Below are 23436 nucleotides of genomic sequence, written 5' to 3'. Positions count from 1 at the left end.
TTTGAAGGATGTTTGTGTCAGCTGGAGAGTCGATTATGGCGCCCAGTTTGCAGTCATCTGCGAACTTGGTGAGCCATAGTCATCCCACACTGGCCTGTACCTCAGAAAAGTAAATACCGAACAAGAGAGGTCCCAGGACAGAACCTTGTGGGATGCCACATGTGACCGGTTTCGAGTCTGACATGGCTCCAGCAACTCTGACTCTGTGGGTTCTGTCTTTGAGCCAGTTTGCGACCCATCTTATGACATAGGGGTTTATATTTAGGCTGGATAGCTTATCTATGATGCCCGAGTGGGGTATTGTGTCAAATGCCTTTGTGAGGTCCAGATAGGCTGTGTGGACTACCTTCCCTTCATCTATGGCCTTGGTGACTGTTTCGAAGAAGTCATCCAGGTTCAAAAGGCAGGATCTGCCCTTGACGAAGCCAAATTGTGTAGGATCTAGTGTCTGTAGGTCCCCAATGTCTTTGTTTATGAGTTCCATGATGATCCTCTCCATAGCCTTGCAGACTAGGCTAGTCAGGCTTATGGGGCGATAGTTTCCAGGGTCCGCAGAGGCGCCACCTTTGTGGAGTGGGACCACTGTTGCTGTACGCCATTCTTTGGGCACATATCCTGTAGTGAGGCTGAGATTGTACAGCAGTTTTACTTGAGGGATTAGTTCTTCTTGGAGTTCATGTAGGACGCAACCCGGGACGCCATCTGGTCCCATGGAAGCAGTGTTTTTTGCTTTGGAGAGGGCGGTCTTCACCTGAGCATCAGAGATGTTTGAGAGGCTGCACTCTGCTGGGATAGATACTTGCTCTTTTGGGGGGGACGGGGGGAGTTTGCACTGAACCTGTCTGCAAGGATATTGACAATGTCTTTGGGTTCAGTGTATTTTTTGTTGTTTAGAATCAACTCAGAACAAGTCTGGGAGTTGCATCCCAGGATCCTAACATAACTGAAAAAAGCCTTATGATTGTCTTTAGTGTCCTGTGCAATTTTTCTCTCGAAGCTGGCCTTGGAGGATTTTATGAGGGATCTTAATTTTTTGCTAGTACTGATCAAAGATGCCTTCCCTTTTAGGGATTTTGCTCTATCGTAGTAGCTTCCTCCTTCTGTTGTACAGTTTATTTATGGCTGGGGTCCACCAGACTGGATGCCTGCCTTTGGATGATTGGGTCTTGATTTTGTTTAGGATAGCATGATCCATGCATTCCTGGAGATGTCCGTAGAATGCGTTTATAGGATTCTGCAGTTTGGGCCGTAGTTTCCACTGGCCCTGGGGCCTTGAAGGATTCCACTTCAGTTTTGAGAAGTGTGAAGTTCGCTTTTGAGAAGTTTTTCACTGAGGTTTTCTGGGCTGGGGGTGGGGTCGGGATGTGGATATCCAGTGAAATTAATTTATGGTCTGATCTTACCAATGAGGGATATACTTCTGGTATGGAGCATAGAGTCCCCATGTTGGTAATGATCAGGTCTAGTATGTTTTCCCCTCTTGTGGGAGTGGTGACTAGTTGTTCCATAGCATTTGAGTTTATAAATTCCAGGAACCTTTGGGCTAAGGTGCTGGGGCTTGAGTAATGCTCCCAGTCCATGTTTGGGTAGTTGAAGTCGCCCAATATAATGGTGTTCGGAGAGATCTTCATGTTCTCCAATGTTTTCAGGAAAGCCGAGTGGGATTCCAGACTTTGAGAGGGTGGTCTGTAGGATGCTATAAACTGAAAAGCAGTCTTGCCCACTGTCAGTTGCACATGGATGGTCTTCGATACTTCGTGCAATGCCACTAACCTGGAGGTGTGGATATCCTTGATAAATATGGAAACTCCCCCTCCTTTTGTGGTTCGGTCCGGGTTTTGGGGCCGAAAAGCATGATATGAGGTATAACCTGGTAGTGCTGGGGTGCTCTCTGGAGCCTTGAACCAAGTTTCTGTCACTGCACAGATATAGATGTTCTCCATACTGAGGAGAGCTTTGAGTGCATGCATCTTGAGGTTAAGACTTCTGGCATTTAGCAGCATTACCCTTAGTTTCTTGTTCCTTGTGCTGTCTATGGAGGTGGGTTTGACTTTTGAGCCTTGGCTAAAAAAGGCACTATGGGGGTGGCAAGAGCCTTTGCCAATATCCGGAAGCCCAGGGGTGACAGGTGCAAGCTGTCCCTAGCGAAGCAACGTGGCTTGTTGAGCATGTCATCCCAAGCTGACAGACACTGTATCCCCTTTGAATGACACCAAAATTTTAGCCAGTTGTTAAAATCAATCATTTTGTCTTTATACTGTGGCATCATTCTAGGTGAAGGTAAGATGCTGCTCAAGGTCAGGGTCATACCGGCCTGGGCTACATGATCAGAGAGCTCCTCTATGTCTCTTTTCATGTAGTCGAGGGAGGTACGTCTCAGGTAATTCATGCCAGCATGTACAATGACTGAGTCATATTTGTATTTGCTTTGGAGTGACCTGAGTGCTTGCGTTATGTGGCGGATCCTAGCGCCCGACAGGCAGCTCACTGTGACCTTCTCTTTATTCAGCCTGGTGAGCGGTACGTCAGTGTGTCTGACAATAGAGTCACCTATTACAAGAGTATCAGGTATGTTATTCAGCCTTAAGGGCTGTGATTGCTTGGCACACTGACTTTGTGTGCTATGTGTTGTACGTGTTTTGTTTTGGGGTAGCGTTTGCTTGGATGTCTGCTTTGGAGGTATCTGTTGCTTAGGTAGATTTTTATTTAGAGCCTCCGAGTATGTTTTTGTGTTTTTATGTGTTTGGTTCGCTGTTGTGGTGGGACTATGTGATACTGGAATTGTGTTGTGTGAGGTTACCTTCTCCTCCTGACTGGTTACACCAGTTTTGAGATGAGAGAGCTCAGCCTCCAGTTTGGCTATATGGTTGCATCTCTCACATATATTTGAACCTGTTTGGAGGAGGAGAGGGTTGTCCGTATACATGAGACAGTTGTAACATTGCCTCAAAATTCCCAGATTCACCAGCTGGACTGGAGAGGAAACCATTGACTGACCTTTGGACATGCTAGAGTAATATAGGGAACTGAATTAAAATGGACCAATAGGGGACAAGGTAATCGTAGAGAGTATAAGAGTAAGTAGTGCTTATGGTTTATTAGTGCTAACTTGTAAAATTACTTATTTGGACCAGTGAGGGGCCTTAGAATGAGAATATGGCGTTTAATTTGAGAGATAGAGCAGTTCTAAGGGAAAAAGTGAAGAGCAGACTTTGTGGAGCCAGGAATAGTTTAAACCCAATTAGGCGGCGCTGCCCGATGTTGCGCTATGCGCAAAAACGTGCAAAGCCACGCAAAAGAGGGTTTTAAGAGAGGGAGATCAAGGAGTTAGGAATTGACCCAAAATGGCCAATAAAACTACAGTTTCAAGGCAGTAACCACTCCCACAGGGGCAGGCAGGCTGCTCAATGTTTATCACTGCCACTGATGAACACAGAGACTTCCCTTTAGCCCAAGCAAACAATGGCCTCCAAGAAACTTACAAACAGTTCAGAACAGCAAATCTGTAATTGAACTTTTTTAAATCTCAGAAAAGTGGGAAAAAAGCAAGATTTTTTGATTTTTTTTGTTTTTTTGTTTTTTTTTAAGGAAAGCAGAGGTTCACAGGTATCAACAAGTTAGAACAGTGCAGTAAATGACCCCACATTTGAGTGCTAGGCTAGAGACAGATAAAATGCAAGTTTTAAGAAAAAAATGATTTTAAAAATAGGTGCAGGCAGGAAATTCAATAATCAGCTCTAGGTTGTGTTCTAAATACAGTTACCAACACAGAAATCAAGTGTAACAAGCCAGAAAATGCTCAAAAGTAGACAGCAATGCAGAAAAACTTAACAAATAATCTGAAGCAAAATACTTAAAATCTCAAAAGTGGCTCCTTTCTTCTCTCAGCATTTTCTCCTCTTGGTGGGTGCTTCACCAACAGCCAACAAGTCCAAAAAGATGCCAAAACCACGAGGCAATCAGGTTTTAAGAGAGGGAGATCAAGGAGTTAGGAATTGACCCAAAATGGCCAATAAAACTACAGTTTCAAGGCAGTAACCACTCCCACAGGGGCAGGCAGGCTGCTCAATGTTTATCACTGCCACTGATGAACACAGAGACTTCCCTTTAGCCCAAGCAAACAATGGCCTCCAAGAAACTTACAAACAGTTCAGAACAGCAAATCTGTAACTGAACTTTTTTAAATCTCAGAAAAGTGGGAAAAAAGCAATGTTGAATACAGATCTCGGTACAGTGAGGATCACGAAATCCACCCTTTTCTTCACTGCAGTGCGATCTTGGACTTGGTATATATATATATATATATATATATATATATATATATATATATATATATATATATAATTTGCAAGGGGTGTTGGGGGTGCAGGGGGACTTGTCCCCCTGCAAAAATGTAGAAGAAAATTTACACATACCTGCAAATTGTACCTTCTCCAAGATCACACTACAGTGAGAAAATGGGCAGATTTCCCAATCTTCACTGTACCGGGATCTGTATTCAACTTATATAGGTAGTTTGATGTTCTACATACCAACCTTGTGCACTGTTGCTGTTGTAAATGTTCATTCTTGTCATCTCGGTTATGTACTAAAGTAGATCCATTTATATATATATATATATATATATATATATATATATATATATATATATATATATATATATATATATATATTCTGAATGTAGAACATTCTTTTGGTCAACACAATTTGCTTTGTTAACCACTAGAGTGCTGCAAGACACCTATTTCCGCTCTGCAGGACTCTTGGTGGAGCCTATTCCAGAGTTCTGTGTATGTGAGTTTCAACAGAATGGATATGATACATGTATGAAATGCATATGTATAATTTATATATATATATATATATATATATATATATATATATATATATATACACACACACACACACACACATATATATATATATATATATATATATATATATATATATATATGCACACACAAACACACCATGTCTTTGGTGGTTTTTAGTAGTATACACACACACACACACACACACACACACATATATATATATATTTTATATATATAAATATATATATATATATATATATATATATATATATATATATGTAACAGCTGTTGCAGTTATACTGTCTGTATCACTGTGTATATCTCTAGATATGGTGCACTACATCCAAGAATAGCTTTGTTTCTGGTTAAGGTTGTCCATGGAATTTTCAGTGCTCCTCCACTCCATACAAACTTTGATCAGTCCTTCTTATATGCCAACAGATATTTTTTGTAACACAACAATATTAAAAATACAAAAGTAAAATTTAGGCAACAAGACATTTTCACAGCATTTATGTCTCTCTTTGAAACTGGAGGATACTCCCATGATGGCTTTTTATGACTGTTTCTGTTCTTTTTGCATTACGTTATATTGTTTCCCAGAAGATTTTGTGTGTGTGTATGTGTTTGTGCTTGCATGTGTGTACATGTACAAAACTATCACACGTATTTCAGATTCACTGTTAATATTATTTTTTTCACTGCTATTAATGTTACATTAAGTAAATAAATTAGTCTGTTAGTTAATTTTATAGCCTATGAAATTCTGTATCTATTTCATTGTTATGAAAACTTCTCATATTGAAGAACTGATTTCTGTATTTGCTTTTCTTAAATTCTCTGCAAAGATGACATTTTTAAATGTTTATTATCTGTTCTTATACTTCTTATTTCATCATTAAATAGACGTATAATGGGGCCTTCCTATGGGTGTATAACATAGGCTCATAGGTTCATAGGTGTATACTAGGCTAACAACCACTAGTGCCCTTATAATCCTAGCCATGCAACCCAAATGTGACCCACAAATTTGATTTATATAGGGAAGGCTTTACTGATTGCCTCTGTCTGTCAGACACATACATGCATTACCGGGGCTAAATTTCCAGTTACCCATCCATTACTCCAAGCTGCATTTATATAGGGTTAGGATATCACTAAATGTACCTTGCCAAATGGCATATTTAAATGTAATATCAATTTCTGAGAAAGTAAACATTTATACCATATTAACCCATAAGGAAACAATTTATTTACTCCCAATAGTCTATAGTATCCTATCATTGTTTTCAAAAATGTAGTTATTTTTAATCTGTATATATTTTGAAACTGGGCCTACTTTCTAGAATCAACTTACATTAGCTAATGGGAAGCCCATTGTAAAACTTTCTGTCCTGGCATGCTATCACATTTCCAGATATTACTGGGTAGGAAAACAATGATTAAAACTAACATTGACTTCAGGTTTATGCATTATAAAGAAAGAAAGACGGAAAGAAGGTTGCAAAATAAATCCTTTCTTTTGAAAACATGCATAATGCTGACAAGATCTGAGGATCCGCTTGTGGAAATGATTTTGTAACAAGCTTCAGAAAAGAGCAGAGCACTTTCAAGTGCGTTGGCAGAACATTCCTGAGTATATCTTATTGTTTTTAAGGTGCATATATGTGTGTTCGAAGGGTACGGTCCTAGTTAGGCAGTGAATTAGTTTACTGTGGGCTTTATTGAACATCTACATCCATTCCATTTTGTATGATGACATGTAGAATCAGGTAGGTCAGACCATCCTCACATGTAGCACATAATCTATGTGAAATGTTGCATAATCTCGGTATGTGTGCATTGTCCATAGGCACTTCTCCCGATTATTGAATACAGTCAAGTAATGTGGGAGTGTGGAATTTCAGTAACACCTGTAGCACTGACACTCAAATAATTACCTGAGTTTGGCTGAATCTAGTATAGTTGCATACTATGGCTTCACTGATTTTATCATCTCACAGTTTTGGGGTAGTAAAACACTACCATTACTCACAAAATCCTTTTGTGCTGTTAAAATTAATTGGTACTTACATATTATCGCAACCAGATTCCAAACTACGTTAATTACCCAACTTTATATGTTTATAAGGGTAATATTTAAAATCCGCCCCTATTTTGGTGCATTAAATAAACAGACTAAGCTGTATACATACACAGCTAGTTTCTATCAACAATTAGACAATGTAATCATATAGGATGTAGCATGGCTGCCATTATGTGTTAGCACAAGCAGCTTCCTAAGCTGTCATCATTCTGCCCATTTTTCCTTTCACTTTTCCTGGATAAATCAAGCAAGGCTGACCAAAATTCAGATGACAGGAACCTAATTCAACATAACAAAAATTAATAGAGAACAGAAAAAGAAGCAGGCAGTCGCAAACTACCAACAACATACACAGTCGTTATGGGAATCTCTGCTTTCTTTGAAGGAGATAAAGTCTGAAAAGAGACGCATCCCATTATTTAGTGTCATTGATCCTCGATGATGAGTTGGAAACCACAGATTTTGCAAGGAATACATTAAAAATATGAGGCAGAAATCTGGAGACTTGAGAGGTATCAGTGTGCCCAAGTACATTCAAGGTACTGGAGACCAAGACATTTTTTTAAAAAAAAAGGCCAGTAAAAACAGAATCCCGGAAACAACAGTAGCTCATTCGAAAGTCATTCATCCCTTCTGCTCTGTTGTTTCCAAATAATGAATCACGTTTGTGAAAAGTGACCCACAAAATAGGGACAGAATTTAAATATTGCTCTTAGAAACTTTTTAGAAACTGGAGAAATCGCTACTTGCATATTATCAAGTTGTTTGGTTGCAATAATATATAAGTATCAATTAGTTTTATATACCATTACAGGGGGGTGCAGGATACCCTGCATATGGGATCGCAGGGGACTTGCTTTCCTCTCCAAAAAAATCCTTAGTTTTGAATTTCCTGACAAGTTAACTATTTGGATTTTTGAGTTAATTCTGATGATATTTTCAAGTTTATTGTCTTCTGTTAGTTACTATAAATCCAAGCAACACAACCAGCTAACACTCTGTACTGTTGGTGTAATGGCATTCTGCTCCACAAAACTGTGGAGAAGGCAGAGTTATTTGGAGAAATTACTAAAACTCCAGAAATGCTTTTGATACATCTCTCAGCAGATAATGTCTCTAATGTCTGTGTAGCCCACCATCAGCAAGTAATGTCTCTAATGTCAGTGTAGCTCACCATCAGCAGGTAATGTCTCTAATGTCAGTGTAGCCCACCATCAGCAGGTAATGTCTCTAATGTCAGTGTAGTCTGCCATCAGCAGGTAATCTGTCTAATGTCACTATAGTCCGTCATCAGAAGGTAACATCTCTAATGTCATTGTAGTCCATCATCAGCAGGTAATGTCTGTAATGCCAGTGCAGCCCACCATCAGAGGGTAATGTCTCAAATGTCACTGTACTCTGCCATTAGCAAGTAATGTCTCTAATGTTAATGTAGTAGACCATCAGCAGGTAACATCTCTAATGTCAGTGTAGCCCACCATCTGTATACTTAGTACTGTATTCACATTCTCTTCCTGATCTGCCACATGATGGTTGGTTGGCACTTTGCAGGAATAACTCAGCACAGTATGCCACAGCATATAGTACATAACAAGGAATAACCAGAGAAAAATGAAAAAAGCGAGCAAAGTCTTCTTTATGAAAATTGAACTAAATCTATACTTATTTTTAAACAGTCATATCGTGGTATGTATTATGAATAAACTGGAAGATTATGAAATTTTAAATTTGCTTGATGTAAAGATGGGATAATACAAGTATGTATAATTTGCCTTATACTTAGGCTTTTTTAAATAACAAGATGCATGTCTGTTTTTCACTAAAATGTATCAGGGTGAAAATAATGATCTGCTGTTAGCAGAACTTCAAAGCAAAGGATTTAAGTATTCAAAGAAAAGGATTTATGTAGATGCAGATGATGTACAGAAAAAGAGCAATTATGGGTTGACACTCACTGGAATCAACCCATGAACGTATTGTCATAAAATGCATATTTTATCAGAAAATATCCACTACTGCAATGTGAAAGGAAACATATAGATTACCCCCCCCCCTCTCTCTCTCTCTCTATATATATATATATATATATATATATATACGTATAATTTTTAAGGGAAAAAAGCAGCTGGCATGTTATGAGATAATCTTCATGGCTTAATATATTTTCATTAAGGGCATGCCAAGTAAATAACATTTATGGCATGCAGTAAATCATGTTATACTAGTTTGTTAAAGCAAACATTAATGAATATGTTATGTACCTGAGTAGTTAACAATAACTTAAGATGTAGTCATATGTGATTATTCAGACACCAGACATGATCTTGCCTAATAAACACATTGTGGTACCAAAACAAAGGTAAATAAAGGACAGTGATTTATTGAGAAATGTTTTATTTGCTGACTGCTGGCTTTATAAGTCATGGTGTGAGCTCTGTACTAGCAGCATCATGTCCCTTTTGCCAGTCGTGAGGGCAGCAAGGCTGGATTAATGACAAACATAGGCATATATAGCCATGTAATTGCATGAGACAGAATTCATCAAGTCTTTATTTATTACCTTACTTATATCAAAAATACCTGTAAGAGTTGCTTTACTGATAAGGAGCCTTCATGGCTCTGATAAGATGTCTCCTGGGGTGGATTTACATTAAAACAATGTAACATCCATGTACAAGGCCCCTGTTTTTGTTGGAGGGAATGAAAATATTGGCTGATAGCAAACTCTCTTCTTTGCATGTCACTGTGGTACTGTCTTCTTAGATCTCAACATTGTTACTCTTTGCAAGGCTACTAGGCTAGCAGAGGACAATATACATTCAGCAGAGAGGTGGATAATATCACGCTTTTTGTGCTTTGCATGCCACGGAAGATTAAATCCATTGCTAATACTACCTCTCGTTGCTGCCACAGTTCAGACAATCAGATTTGGGTAAAACCCCTAGAGGGTTTAATAAGAAAAAAGAAAGTGTGTTGCTCCTTATATTAATTTGGGACATTTATAAGTGGTTTTAAATGTTTATTTATTTTGGACTTCTGGATATTATACTGATTTAAGCATGACCTTGCATTTTAACAGGTCATGGGGGCTGTAAATAAGTTCTTTAATTTTTAAGTTATATGACAGCTCAGATCAGCTGTGGATAAGTTCTCTAATTTGTGAAGCTGCATGACAGTCTATAAAGTGAAACTGAATTCACCAGCCAAAAATAGTGTCTAGCTGTACAGGGTTATGCACTTTGCAACTTGTATGTTCTTCCCATTAACTGTTTTTAGGCAGTTGGTTGTCTTAAAAATGCTCTGAAGTGCCTCATAATCAAAGGTAATATCTACTCATGTGAGTCTTTGTTTTTTTATGTGACTAAGTCTTGACATTAGAACTCCACTTTTCTTTCTGATTAAACTTTTAACTTTTGTAGGCACATCCCCAGAGTCCAGATAAGCAAACCAATAACAATATAGTAGCATATCTGGCTGTCGTACCATGTCTTTCTCCTAATGATTAGTTTAGGTCCTAGTAGCAGGACATCTAGTCTTCATTTTCATACCACTTAGTATGTCTTGTTCTTCAACCTGTACACTTTTAGTATGTTTGTTGCATTTCTATAAACTGGGCTTGTAGCAGCACTCAGTTCAACACTCATTTTATCTAGTCATTTCTATCACTAAACAATGACCTCCTCACTTCACCACTCCAACTTACATCTGTTCTTGAAAGCAACACACCGTCTTTTAGTTTTCAGCCCATCCCTACATCAACCATAAAAAGTTACTAGACAAGTTAAAAGCATCAACCTCAGCTGCTGATAACTTTACCACTGACTTTCTCAAAATAGGTGCAGAAGCACTAGCCTTTCCTGTCTCCATTCTAATGAACTGATCAATAACTGAAAACTATGTCCCATCCATCTCAAAAAAATCCATTATTATACCTCTTCACAATGGAGGTACTTCAACAGAGTTAACTAACTATAGATCTATTGTTATCCTATCACCTCTCTCTAAATTCCTTGAGAAATATATTCCTGTCAGCTTGTAAAACATATAACCAAACACAATCTATTATCCAACACCCAGCACAGTTTCAGGCCCAACCACAGTACTACTACTGCCCTCCTCAGGCCAACGACAGTACTACTACTGCCCTCTACAGGCCAACCACAGTACTACTACTGCCCTCCTCAACTTCACCAACAGAGTAAACCAATACAGAAATGAGGGCAACCTTATTTCTTCACTTTTCCTTGACCTTTCCAAAGCATTTGACACAATGTCTCACCAAAAGCTCCTCTCTGAACTAGCAGCGCTAGGTCTCACGTTCTCCTTCCTCTCCTGGTTTCACAGTTATTTATGCAGTTGTCAGCCGGTAACTAAATGGCAAAAAACTTTCAACATTTCAACCAATCTCTGTTGGTGTTCCCAAGGGTCAATACTTGGCCCCCTTCTATTTAATATTTTCATAAATAAACTTCATACTGCTTCAACTCTTGCCACTCTCTTACAATATGCCAACGATTCAACTCTTATTTGGTCTGCCCCATACATAACAAAATTACAGGAAATCACTCAAAAATCATTCACTGACATTGAAGTATGGTTAAAAGAATTCTAATTTGCTGCTTAACTCCAAAACAACACTTTAACCAGAAATATACATTTCATATTTCCTGGTCAACAAAGAGAAATAAATATTTGTGCACACTGTACTCCTTATGGTTTGCCTATCTTTCTCTGTGCCATGGCTACCCTAAGTCGCCTTTGAAAATGTGTCAGTGAGGAATGCAGTGAGCTGATGTGGCCAGCAAATACAGCATTCTAATACTAAATACTACAGTTCAAATCAGATGTCCCAACTCCTTTTTAAATATATTCATGTTTTCTCCTCCTTAATGAAGTTGGAAAATAAAAGTATGGTAGAGACAAACTGCAGTACATTATTAAGAAAGTTGTACATTTGGACTGAAACATCATAATGAATTCTGCCATCATCTTCCTGTATTCTAATAATCTTACCAACCCTACAATAAAAGAGAGACAAGACGCACTGAATGAATGACACCACAGAATCAGTTCATGTGTTAGAGAGATGTTGTTATCAATATCCCACTGTGGGAAAGATAGTTTGAGTAGAATGAAGTGATATACAGTTCACTGCCTGTTTAAAGTGCAGGCCTCACACAGCCCCAGTGTCTCCCAGTTCCATAAAGAGTTGCCCTGGATTATAATTTTCAACCACGGATATTTCAGTTTAAGAACAGAACATAGCTAGCATGGGTTAACAACTTCCACTGGTTAATCTTTAGTATTGCAACAGTACTACTACTAGTTAAAATAGCATGGTTTCCTGTCTTGTCTTGTGACTTTGGTATGAAAAGTAACTTTTCTTTATTTTTTTTTTCCTGTTAAATAGGCTGCTTCATTCTATTGTACAAAGATGGGATTTGAACCTTTTGCATACAGAGGTTTGGAAACTGGCAGCAGAGAAGTTGTGTCACATGCTGTGAGGCAAGACAAGGTTGGTACTTTAAAAAAAATTCAAAACTGTAATTTTAAATGAAAATCATAATATTGCACACAAAACCTTATATGTCACAATCATAGAAATCATTAGAGCCTCCATAAGTTGTTGTCTTGTCAGAGAATTACATGTCCTGAAAGTGTTTTTAGATGTTACACAAGAGTTCTTACATTACATTTGCAGAGTGCCTAGAATTATTTCGGTTTGCTATCATTATTTCGAATGACACTCGGTCGACTGCACTATGTTTGACAACGGAAAGTCGAACACGGCAATGTCGAACTTTAAAAGCAAGCCTAGGAATGGGTTTTAACATGGGTCAAGATAGGGATTCACTGCTATTGCCGAATTACAAACCTCACCCCTATCTCGACCCATGTTAAAACCCGTTCCTAGGCTTGCTTTTAAAGTTCGACATTGCCGTGTTCGACTTTCCGTTGTCGAACATAGTGCGGTCAACCGAGTGTCATTCGAAATAATGATAGTAAACCATTATTTCATTTAGAACACATTCAAACCTTGACTCTAAGTAGAGCAGGCCCCAGCTGTGCTGTCCGTTGACGAATAATGAGACAAGGGTTTATAGAATGGGCAAGTGCTAGGGAGATGGATGCAGATTATTATATCAATGTTAATGTAATAATCTACTGATGCCTTTTTTGCATGAATATTACATGTCATTGTTTCTGAAGTTGTGATGACTGTAAGAATCAACCCATCTTGAAGATATTGGGCCCCTGTTATTGCAATGATTCCCTTTAGACATAAATGTTACATGCATACTCTAAGGAGCAAGCCATATGATAGGTATAGCACTCATATTAGTGTTAATGTAATGACCTAATGATCCCCCAATTACATGAATATTACATATGTCATAGTTACTATTATGATCATCCACCTCGCATAGATATTATTCACATCATGATAATACATGCATGAATGTAGTGTGAAATGATCTTCCATTATGCATGGCTATTATATACATGAATATTACTGTAAGGACCCCCATTGTCATGGATATTAACATACAATAGTGCTAACGTCAGGACTTCCCTTTGACATAAATATTACAGGAAGATTTATATCTGTTCAAATGTAGATCCCATGGAAGAACTGTACCCAAGGCAACTTCCCCTTAGCTCCAAATCCCTGAATGTTTATTCACTTTGGAGGCTCTGCTACAAGGTTGAGAGTTGTGTTTCACTCTTAATGGTAATTTTCCCTTTCCCTACAATATCTGTGCAACCATGGAGTTAGTATGTATAGCACAGAGGGTTCTGGAGAGCAAAGTCTCCCATATGCAAGGTGCAGAGGATTGACCCTGTAAAAAAGGACATTTTTACAGATTTCCCCCAAATGTTCAGAGGGTGTGTGATTGGGGAAAATGCATCAGGCAGTATCCATATGGGAAACTGAACTTCAAAAATATGGAGTGCATCCAATATTGCATATATGAATCGTACTGTAACAATTCCCCTTAGCATGAATACTACATATAGCAATGCGCTGTGAGGATCCCCATTTAGCATGGAATATCACATACATGAATGGTACCAAAGGGTCACTTTCATATGAATATTACATATGCTTTAAGAATCCCTCTTTGAAATGGATGTTACATGCATGTATAGTACTGTAAGGATAACTCTTTGGTATGGATGCCACATGCATGAATGTTACTATAAAGCCCTCTTTTGGCATGGATTTCATGCATATTATTAACACTGTAAGGTATCCCCCCACACAAACAAAATAAATTGATACAGGTGAACTGTTCTTTAAGTGACAGGTGACTAGTTTATACTGACTGACATTAAAAAAGCAACATTCTTTCAAAAGGAAGAAATCACCAACTAGCCTTAGAAGAGGAGGAACTGTGTCCTTACCTCATGTTGACCCTGATACTAGAGTGTCTCAGCACATCTATCAGCAGCACCACAAGCCACAGATAAAATGCTGCACCAGTAATATTGCTAACAGAGCTGGTTCTATTCTCTCTGTTGGCCTTCATCAGTACACCTAAGTGATGAAGGTATAAGCAATCTTAAAGCATTGTGTGCAGACCTGTGTGGGCACTGATTCTGTTTTATATGAATTAATATAAAAAAAATGTGATTGAAGCTTTTCACAAAACACCCATTCTCTTGCTGTATTTCAGTGCGTATAGCAGTTTATGTACATAGCCATGTATGTTTTTCTGGAATTTAAAGTGATCTATCATCTAGCCAGTTTCAGCCTATGTTCCTCAGGTCCCTTCACTCCTTCTTGTTGGTAGCCAGTTTCAGCCTATGTTCCTCAGGTCCCTTCACCCATTCTGGTTTTAACTGTTTAAGCCTGTGTTCCTCAGGCTCCTTCACTCCTTTCTGTTGGTAGCCATTTGTATTTCATCTATAGAGCCACAGAATAAACAAGTAAGAAGTCTTCACCCAAACCCCCCAAGTCCATGATAGGCTGTCTCATGCTCCCAATCATTTTGCTCTCTGTAGGTGGGGCTGTGTAATGTCTTGGTTCCTTCTCTTTTCACTATGCCTACATAATGGTCTGTTGCTTTCCAATAAAGTTTATATGACAGAAGGATCTGGAGATCTTTGTAGGAAACTGCTGTGACACAAAGCTGCTCATCTTGGATAAACTGGAACTTCATTTGAAACTCAAAAGCACTACTTCCTTAACAATCAGTATTTATAACACGTTCAATACAATATTCTTCAAATTAGTATAATGTAAAAACAACTGTTCTTAAAATTAAACAAGTGTGGGTCAAGTACATTCTACTGGTTACATCATAAACTTCAGAATATAAAATCGTTTACATGACAGATCTTTCCTAACAAACATGTTCCTAAAATATTTTCAAGGAAACAAATTTCCTAGATTAAGCAAAGTAAAGAGAGCTATAACAAATGAGAATTTTCAGTAAAAAATATGTATTATGTGTAAACAATACCTTGAACTGAATAATTGTTTCCAGTTTTGTAAATATTTTCTCTAGTACCATATACTTAAATAAAATTTTGGTAGCATTAAAGTACAAAAAGTACAGTTGTGTAAGTAAACTTATCATGACAGCAGATGTTTGAATAATCATTGCTACAATAGCCTTGGCTATATGGGGTTATATCCTGCCAAGGATATAACAGCTGGTCAGCTTCCAAAGTTTCAGGGCACCATCCACATGCTCAAACTGTTAGTCAGCTTGAGCTGAGCTGACTAAAAGACAAGTTTAGGTACCAAGCCCCCTTCACAGCTTTCCTGCAAACAGAGAGAGGGAAGCTGAGCCCTGAAAGGACAATGCTAGGAATAACAAAAAATAACCACACCCTGGGATAAACAACATGCCAAAAAACAAGGGGATGGGGGGACGGGGTGGCTACTGCAGCAGTGATTATTCAAACATTTGCTGTTATAGTAAATTTACTTACACAACTGTACTATGTTCATCATATTGATTACTGCTGCAATAGCCTTAGCTATACAAGTAGATTATCATAGCCAACTACATGTAGGAGGTGGAAGAAGAAGAGTCCAGGAGCTACTGGAGAATGGTCCCTACAAAGCCTGATCTAGACCTGGAAAAATAATCAAGCTTATAATGCTTTGTAAAAGTATGCAGAGATGAAACTAATTGCAACTTCTAGAATACTTATAGAATCCAACCCTTTCCTAAAAGCCATAGATGAAACCAAGGCCCTAGTAGAGAAGGCCTTGACTCTACCTGAAATAGTTTTGCTGTGATGAGTATAACAAAAGGTAATAGCCTTAGACAACCATTTGGAAAAAGTCTGTTTTGACACAGGTTGATCCTTCTTACTTTTACAAGAAATAAACAATTGATCCAAAAAATCTGAAAAATGTAGTTATGTCATACTGCTTGAGTTGTCTGCGGACATCTAAGGTATGGAGTATCCTTTTCCCCTCATTTTTAGGTTCAAGAAAGAAAACGGTGAGATGGATAGTTTGATTTAAAGTAAACTTGAATGTCACTTTAGGCATAAAAGAAGGATTTGTTCGCAAAGAAACCCTGTCCCTGTGGAAAATGAGATAAGTTTGACTCATTATAAGAGCTTACAACTCAGATACCCTTCTTGCAGAGGTCAGAGCAATCACTAAAATTGCTTTCCGTATTAAGAACTTCAAGTCAGCTAGGTTAGCGGGTATAAATGGAGCAAGTGTTAGCTTCTCTAACACAAACTTAAGATCCCATGGAAGGGCCACAGTTTTTATTGGTGGCTTCTAGGCAAAACCCTTTCTAAAACATTATGACATGAGAATGAATCAAAAGAAGATGATACATGGGTAGACATGCTGAAATGGCTGAAAATAAACATTGACAGAGGAGTAAGAAAGGCCATAGGAAAGTAACTCACACAAATATTGTAAAACCAGAGAAAGGCTAGCCCTAAATGGATGGTAGTTATGTTGTTGGCACCATTAGTTGATATATGGTTTTCTAATAGCAGGCTTTCTTGCCTCTATTAGTACCTGCTGCATGTCCTTGCGTGCTTAAATGGAATTAAGACTCTATCATCCAGGCAGGCAACTGGAAGTGACTGGTGTCAGCGAGTATCAAACACACCTGTTCCTGTGTGAGTAGATCTAGTTTGTGAGGAAGCTTGCGGTAATTGCCCTTGGCCATTTCTAAAAGGGAGAGCCATGACTGCGTTGGCCAGAAGAGCACCGCCACAAACATCTTGGGGAATTCCTTCTGAATCTTCAGAAGTACCCCAGATATTAGTAGAACATGTGGAAAAGAATAGAGCATCATTCCTGTCCAAGTAAAAAAAAGGCATCTGTCTTCCAGGCCTTCTTGCATGGAGTCCTGGAGTAGAATCTTGCCAGCTGATTGTTCAGAGAGGAGGCAAAGAGGTCTACTTGAGGAACTCCACACAGATGGACCAAATCTTGGAAGACCCCCCCCATCTAGTTTCCATTTGTGTGGGTCTGAACAGCTTGTCTGCCACAGAATTTTGCTCGGACAGAATGTAGGATGCCTCTAGGGTGAGATTGTGCTGTGAAACTATATCCCAAGCTAACATGGCTAGTCTGTAGAGGGGATAGATCTGGTTCCCTTTTGCTTGTAGATGTATCACATGGCTGTGGTATTGTCTGAAACAACTTGAAAAGGTACTAGGGACCAAATATAATTCAGAGAGTTGAGTGCCTTGATCAGAGCAAGTATCTCTTTTATATTTATATGCTTGGATCAGTCCTTGGTATCCCTCACACCTTGTACTTTTATTCCAATTAAAACTACTCCCCAAGCAAAGTCTGAGGCATCTGTGGTGACTGACTGCTTTGGAACAGAGAGAGAGAAGGAGACACCTGGATTTAAGGTTATCTGTTACCTTTACCAAGTGATTTCTGTTCTGACAAACTCCAGCACTGGGATCTGAAAAGAAATGGCATGCTGGTGCTGAGACCAAAGAGACTTCAGATGCAACTGTATTGTTCTCATATGGAGTCTTGCCAGGGGTATCATGAGAATCATAGAAGCCATGAGATCCAAAATCCTCAGGTATTCCCCTCACAGTGACTGAAGTCTGAGTGGAAAACTCTAAAAATAGATCTAGACAGAGACCTATTTTTCCTGTGGAAGAAAAGCTGATTACTGTGGTGTCAAGTAGGCATCCCATAAACACAATCCTGTGAGGAGTCAAGAAAGACTTTTGAATGTTGTCTTGGAATCTCAGCTTGTGTAAGGGATTCCTCACCCAAGATAGAGATTCCAGACAGTTTGAAAAAAGTCTTTGTAAAGATAAGCAAGTCATCTAAGTATGGAAAAATATGGATACTCTGTAGCCTGTGATGACCTATAAATGGAGCTAAACAATTTGTAAACACTCTTGGTAAAGTGAATAGTCCTAAGGGTAAAGCATAGAACTGATAATGTGATCCAGACACACAAAATCTTAAGAAACACCTGAAGTCTAGATGAATAGGCATGTGATGATTAGCATTTTTTAAATATAGTGCTACCAGAAAACCTGAATGAGGAAGAAGAGGTAACAAGTTGTGAAGTGACATCAGTTTGATTTGGGCACTATCAAAAACAGGTTCAGGAAAGAAAGATCCAGAACTGGTTTCCAAGCATTTTCTTTCTTTGGCACTAAAACACCATTGAATAAAACCCCTTTCCAACTGGGAAAGAGGAACTAGTTCTATCACTCCCTGGGACAGCATGTAATGAAGGATGAGTGGAGACAAAAAGAGTCTGGTCTGCAGGATAAGGAATTGCCCCCTGGAAAAGAGGAATTTCTTCCCATTGCCATCTGTAACCTCGACAAATGATTTTTAGAACCCAATTTTGTTGCTGAAGAGAAAAAGTTGAGATTCAAACTTTCTGGAAGAAAAAAAGGGGCTGTCAAGTTGGGAGGGGGAAACAACATCTCAAGGTCATTCTGGATTACTGAGCTGTCCTTGGTTTTGGGAGTTAACAGAATTCTTCTCCCCCCTCGCCATTTTTTCTTAAACCTTTGTTTACTGGAGGAACAGGTGCAGGTTCTGGAAATTCCTTCTGTAACATTATATAGTATTTTCTGAGGGACTGAGAAACCTCTGTGTTCTCCCTCTGAAAACACTGGCGCATTCTAGAAATAGTCTCAGAGAACGAGAACCACCACAGGGAGAGTCAGAAACTGAGCTCTCCCGAGTCTGAATAAGAAATCTGAGGAGAGAACCCTGTACCTGTCCCTTCATCCTCCTATCCAGATTCAGTATCTTGTGAATCTCTTCAAGAAAGGAGGCATCCCTCTTTACTTTACACAGAAACTACTTTCAAGAAGGATCAATAACCTGAATTAAACCCTGAACCAGACCCAGTAAACTGCTCCTGTTTAAGGAAATTTGTGGAGTAGATAAATGTTTAGTTTTCTGTTTCTTTTTGACAGGAAAAATGGGACCAACAGTATTATTGATGTCAGCAGCAGCTTCCCCAGGGATAGGCACAGCATTCTGACAAAACAGGGATGCCTTTTCTGTTCCCACTGATGAGTGACTCTCCTTTGCCCACTGAGAAATCCAGGGTAAAAGATGCGTGCTCTGAGGTACAACTAACATTCACAGCAGGGTCATCCACCTGCAGCTGAGGCAATTTGCTAGCCTGCTGTGATGCCAAAGTCTGTCTGCTGAACTTTTTCTTTTTATGGCTGGAAGGACTGACCATGAGACAGACAGATTGTTTGATGATCAAGGTGAAAATGGTGCCTCTTTCCCAGGGAAAATAAGGCAGCAAATGGTGGTAAAAATAAAAAAAAAAGTCTTTAAAAGTAATTGTTCACAGACAGCTACAGTAAAAAGAACTAGAAAACACTGTCAGCCCCACAAAGTAAAATAAACACAATTTCTCCACAGAAAAAAATGTTTTCTGGTTACTTTAAGCAAATTTTAAACTTACAGGAAAAAAAGAGCGCTCCCATTTAAAAGTATAGTACAGTCTTATCTTAAAACACAAATTCTTAGTTTTAGAATAACTTTACAAAGGAGGAAAGTATCAATAATAAACAAAATTATTAAATGGAAGTTTTTTTTATCCAAAAGGAACTTATCTGCCCAACAAAGGAACAACACAAGCTGATCTTTCATAGGTTCTTAGGTAGGTACTAGGCTATTGGTCCTAGGGCCTATGTAAGCCTCGCCAACAAGGTTCCCTGGCTTTCACCACCCATGGATGCTATTTACCTGAGACCCTGTCTAGCAGGGCCACAGATGTGATTCCCGGGGTGAATTTTCTATTACCCATCCACTCATCAAGATTTTTTTTGAAGAGTGCTAGTGACGAACTCTGCTTGACATAGATAGGTAGTTTATTCCATAGTATGGGAAGTCTCTGAGACAGGAATCTATCCCTTCAGCATGTTCTGTTAATTGTGGTGATGAAGTTTAGGTGTCTAGAGAGTGTGGCTCTGAGGGATTCTGATTTCTTTAGGTGTAGCATGTCCAGCAGCTCAGGGTTTGACATAACTTTGTATGTTAAGCAGAGATCACCTTGGAGTAGGCGATATGCTACGGAGTAAAGCCTGAGTTTTTTGAGGTGGTCAGCATAGAGTAACTGTTTGAGTCCCATAATCCTCTTTGTGAGGTATTTTTGTGGCCTTTCTAGCTGCTGCAGATACCTTGTAAGGTAAATTCCAAATGGGGCATTGTACTCTATAATGGGTCTGATGAGAGCTGAGTAGAGGGGGCAATGACTTTTTTTTTCCTGGATGAGAACCCTTTCATGATGAGGTGTGCTACGTAGAAGGATTTCCTGACTACTGTGGTGATGTGATTATCAAAGTAGAGGCTGTTGTCCACTAGAGTCCCAAGGTCTCTTATCACGCCTTCGGTGTTAAGTGGGCTGCCACCTATGTGGTAGTCCACAGGTACAGGGTTTTTACCAAAGGGGATGACAATGCATTTTTTAGCATTGAGCTTAAGGCCATGGCTCTGACACAAGGCATCAGTCTCAGTGAGGCCCCTTTGCAGGATGTCCACATCATTTGGGGACTCGACTATGGCACCCAATTTGCAATCATCTGCAGACTTTGTCAGCCAGAGGCCCTCTGTGTTGGCCTGTACTTCAAAGAAGAAGATCCCAAACAGGGGGGGACCCAAGACTGAACCCTGTAGTACTCCACTTGTCACAGGTTTGGAGTCAGATTTGAAGTCTGCAATTTTTACAGTGTGGGTTCTGTCTGTGAGCCAGTTGGTGACCCATCTTGTGACATACGGATTTATACCCAGCTTGGTGAGTTTATCTATGATACCAGAATGGGGGATGGTGTCAAAAGCCTTGGTGAGGTCAAAATAGGCTGTGTAGACTGCCTTACCCTCGTCCACAGCTTTGGTGACTGTTTCAAAGAAGTCGATCAGGTTCAGTAGACATGATCTGCCCTTCAGAAATCCAAACTGGGTGGGGTCCAGAGTTTGGAGGTTACCAAAATCATTGTTTATGAATTCCATGATAATATGCTCCATGGCATTGCAGACCAGGCTCATCAGGCTAATAGGGCAATAGTTCCCGGGGTCCATGGTGGCTCCACCTTTGTGGAGTGGTACAACTGTTGCCGTGTGCCATTCGGTGAGTACAAAGCCTGTTGAGAGGCTATGATTGAACATGGTGCTTAGGTGGGGGGGGGGGCTAGTTCATTCTGAAGTTCATGCAGAATGCAGCCAGGGATATTGTCCAGTCCCATGGATGCTGTGTTCTTGGCTTTTGATAGCGCAGTTTTCACCTGTTCAGTTGTGATTGCAAGGACACTGCATTCTTTCGGTATGGATATGGGCCCTTTAGGAGGTGAGGGGGGGTAAAGTTGGCACTGAACCTATCAGCAAGGATGTTGGCAATATCAGTTGGCTCCATGAATTTTGTGTCATTGTGCTGTACGTCAGAGCAGACCTGGGTGTTGCCATTGAGATTCTTGACATAGTTGTAGAATGTTTTGTTGTTGTCCTTAGAGTCAGTGGCAATCTTATTTTCATAGTTTGTTTTGGCGGATTTTATGAGAGATCTCAGCTTCTTGCTGAGGCTGACCAGGGAGCTCCTCCACTTGTGGGATTTTATTATCTTTTGCAATAGTTTCTTCCTTCTGTTGTAGAGCTTGTTAATAGCAGGGGACCACCAAATTGGTTTCCTTTTTTTAGAAGACTGCGTCTTGGTTCTATTAGGGATGGCACAATCCATGCACCCATGTAGGTGCTTAGAGAGTGCGTTTGTATAAGATTCAGCAGTGGTAACTGTATTGTCCATCTGCGTGGGTGTTGTGAAATTGGCTACTTCTGCCTTAAGTAGCATGAAGTTGGCTTTGGAGAAGTTTTTTACTGTGGTTTCCTTAGTGATGGGTGGGGGCAGGATGTGGATATCTAGGGTGATTAGTTTATGGTTGGATCTGACCAACAAGGAGTTGACTTCAGGTGTGGAGCACCTGTCACTCATGTTGGTAATTACTAGGTGTAGGATATTTTTGCCCCTGGTAGGTGTGTGGACAAGTTGATCCAGGGCATTGGAGTTTACGAATTCTAGAAAGCATTGAGGAAAGGAGTTAGTATAAGAGTAGTTTTCCCAGTTAATGGTGGGGTAGTTGAAATCTCCCAATATTAGGGTGTTTGGTTGAACCTTGATATCCTCTATTATATCAAGAAAAGCGGAGTGGGAATCCTGGGGCATGGTGGGGGATCTGTAGCAAGCTACAATATGGATTGCAGTTTTGCACAGAGTTAGTTGCACTTGTATAATTTCGGATGAATTATGTTGGGAAACTATCCTGGAGGTGTGGTTGTCCTTAATGAATATGGACACACCTCTGCCCTTGGTGTTCGGGTCCTGGTTTGATGGCCGAAAGGTATGGCATGAGCTATATCCTGGTAATGCAGGGGTGCTCTCTGGAGCCTTGAACCAGGTTTCAGTCACCGCACAGATATCGATATTCTCCATTTTAAGGAGTGCCTTGAGTGAGTGCATTTTGAGGTTTAGACTTCTAGCATTCAATAGCATTACCCTCAGTTTTTGCTTGCCTGTATCAGTTACTGTGGTGGTTTTGTTTTTTGAGCTTTGCCTAAAAAAAGGCACTATAGGGGCGGCAACAGCCTTAGCCAGTATCCAGAATCCCAGGGGTGATAAGTGCAGGCCACCTCTGCAAAGCATCGTGGCCTGTCAACCATGTCGTCCCAGACAAACAATTACTGGATCCTCTTTGAATGACACCAGAAGTTTAGCCAATTGTTGAAGTCGATCATTTTGTTCTTGTATTGCGGTATCATTCTGGGTGAAGGTAGGATGCTACTCAGGGCTAGGGTCATACCTGCCTGGATTACAAGATCAGAGAGCTCCTCTATGTCTCTTTTCATGTAATCCAGGGAGGTACATCTCAGGTCATTCACACCAACATGGACAATGACTGAGTCATATTTGTACTTGCTGTGGAGTGGCCTGAGTGCGTGGGTTATGTGGCAGATCCTGGCACCCGACAGGCAGCTAAAAGTAACCTTCTCATTGTCTATTCTGGTGAGTAAAACATCAGTGTGCCTGACTGTAGAGT

At 39.7% G+C, this 23436-nt stretch overlaps 1 protein-coding gene across 1 annotated transcript in view; it reads left to right on the top strand.

The window, feature by feature from the left end:
- HPD (4-hydroxyphenylpyruvate dioxygenase) overlaps positions 1 to 23436 on the top strand; it is a 313743-nt gene that overhangs the window by 4901 nt on the left and 285406 nt on the right. The window contains exon 4 of the mRNA XM_044069652.1: positions 12311 to 12415. Within this exon, the coding sequence (XP_043925587.1) occupies positions 12311 to 12415 (105 nt within the window). The remainder of the gene's footprint in view (positions 1 to 12310; positions 12416 to 23436) is intronic.

This window comes from Protopterus annectens, chromosome 4.part0, assembly GCF_019279795.1.
Source record: "Protopterus annectens isolate FY-2018-M chromosome 4.part0, PAN1.0, whole genome shotgun sequence".
In the NCBI taxonomy this organism is placed as follows: domain Eukaryota; kingdom Metazoa; phylum Chordata; order Ceratodontiformes; family Protopteridae; genus Protopterus; species Protopterus annectens.
The sequence above is the reverse complement of the archived record's forward strand: the minus strand, read 5'-3'. Positions and strand labels throughout refer to the sequence as shown.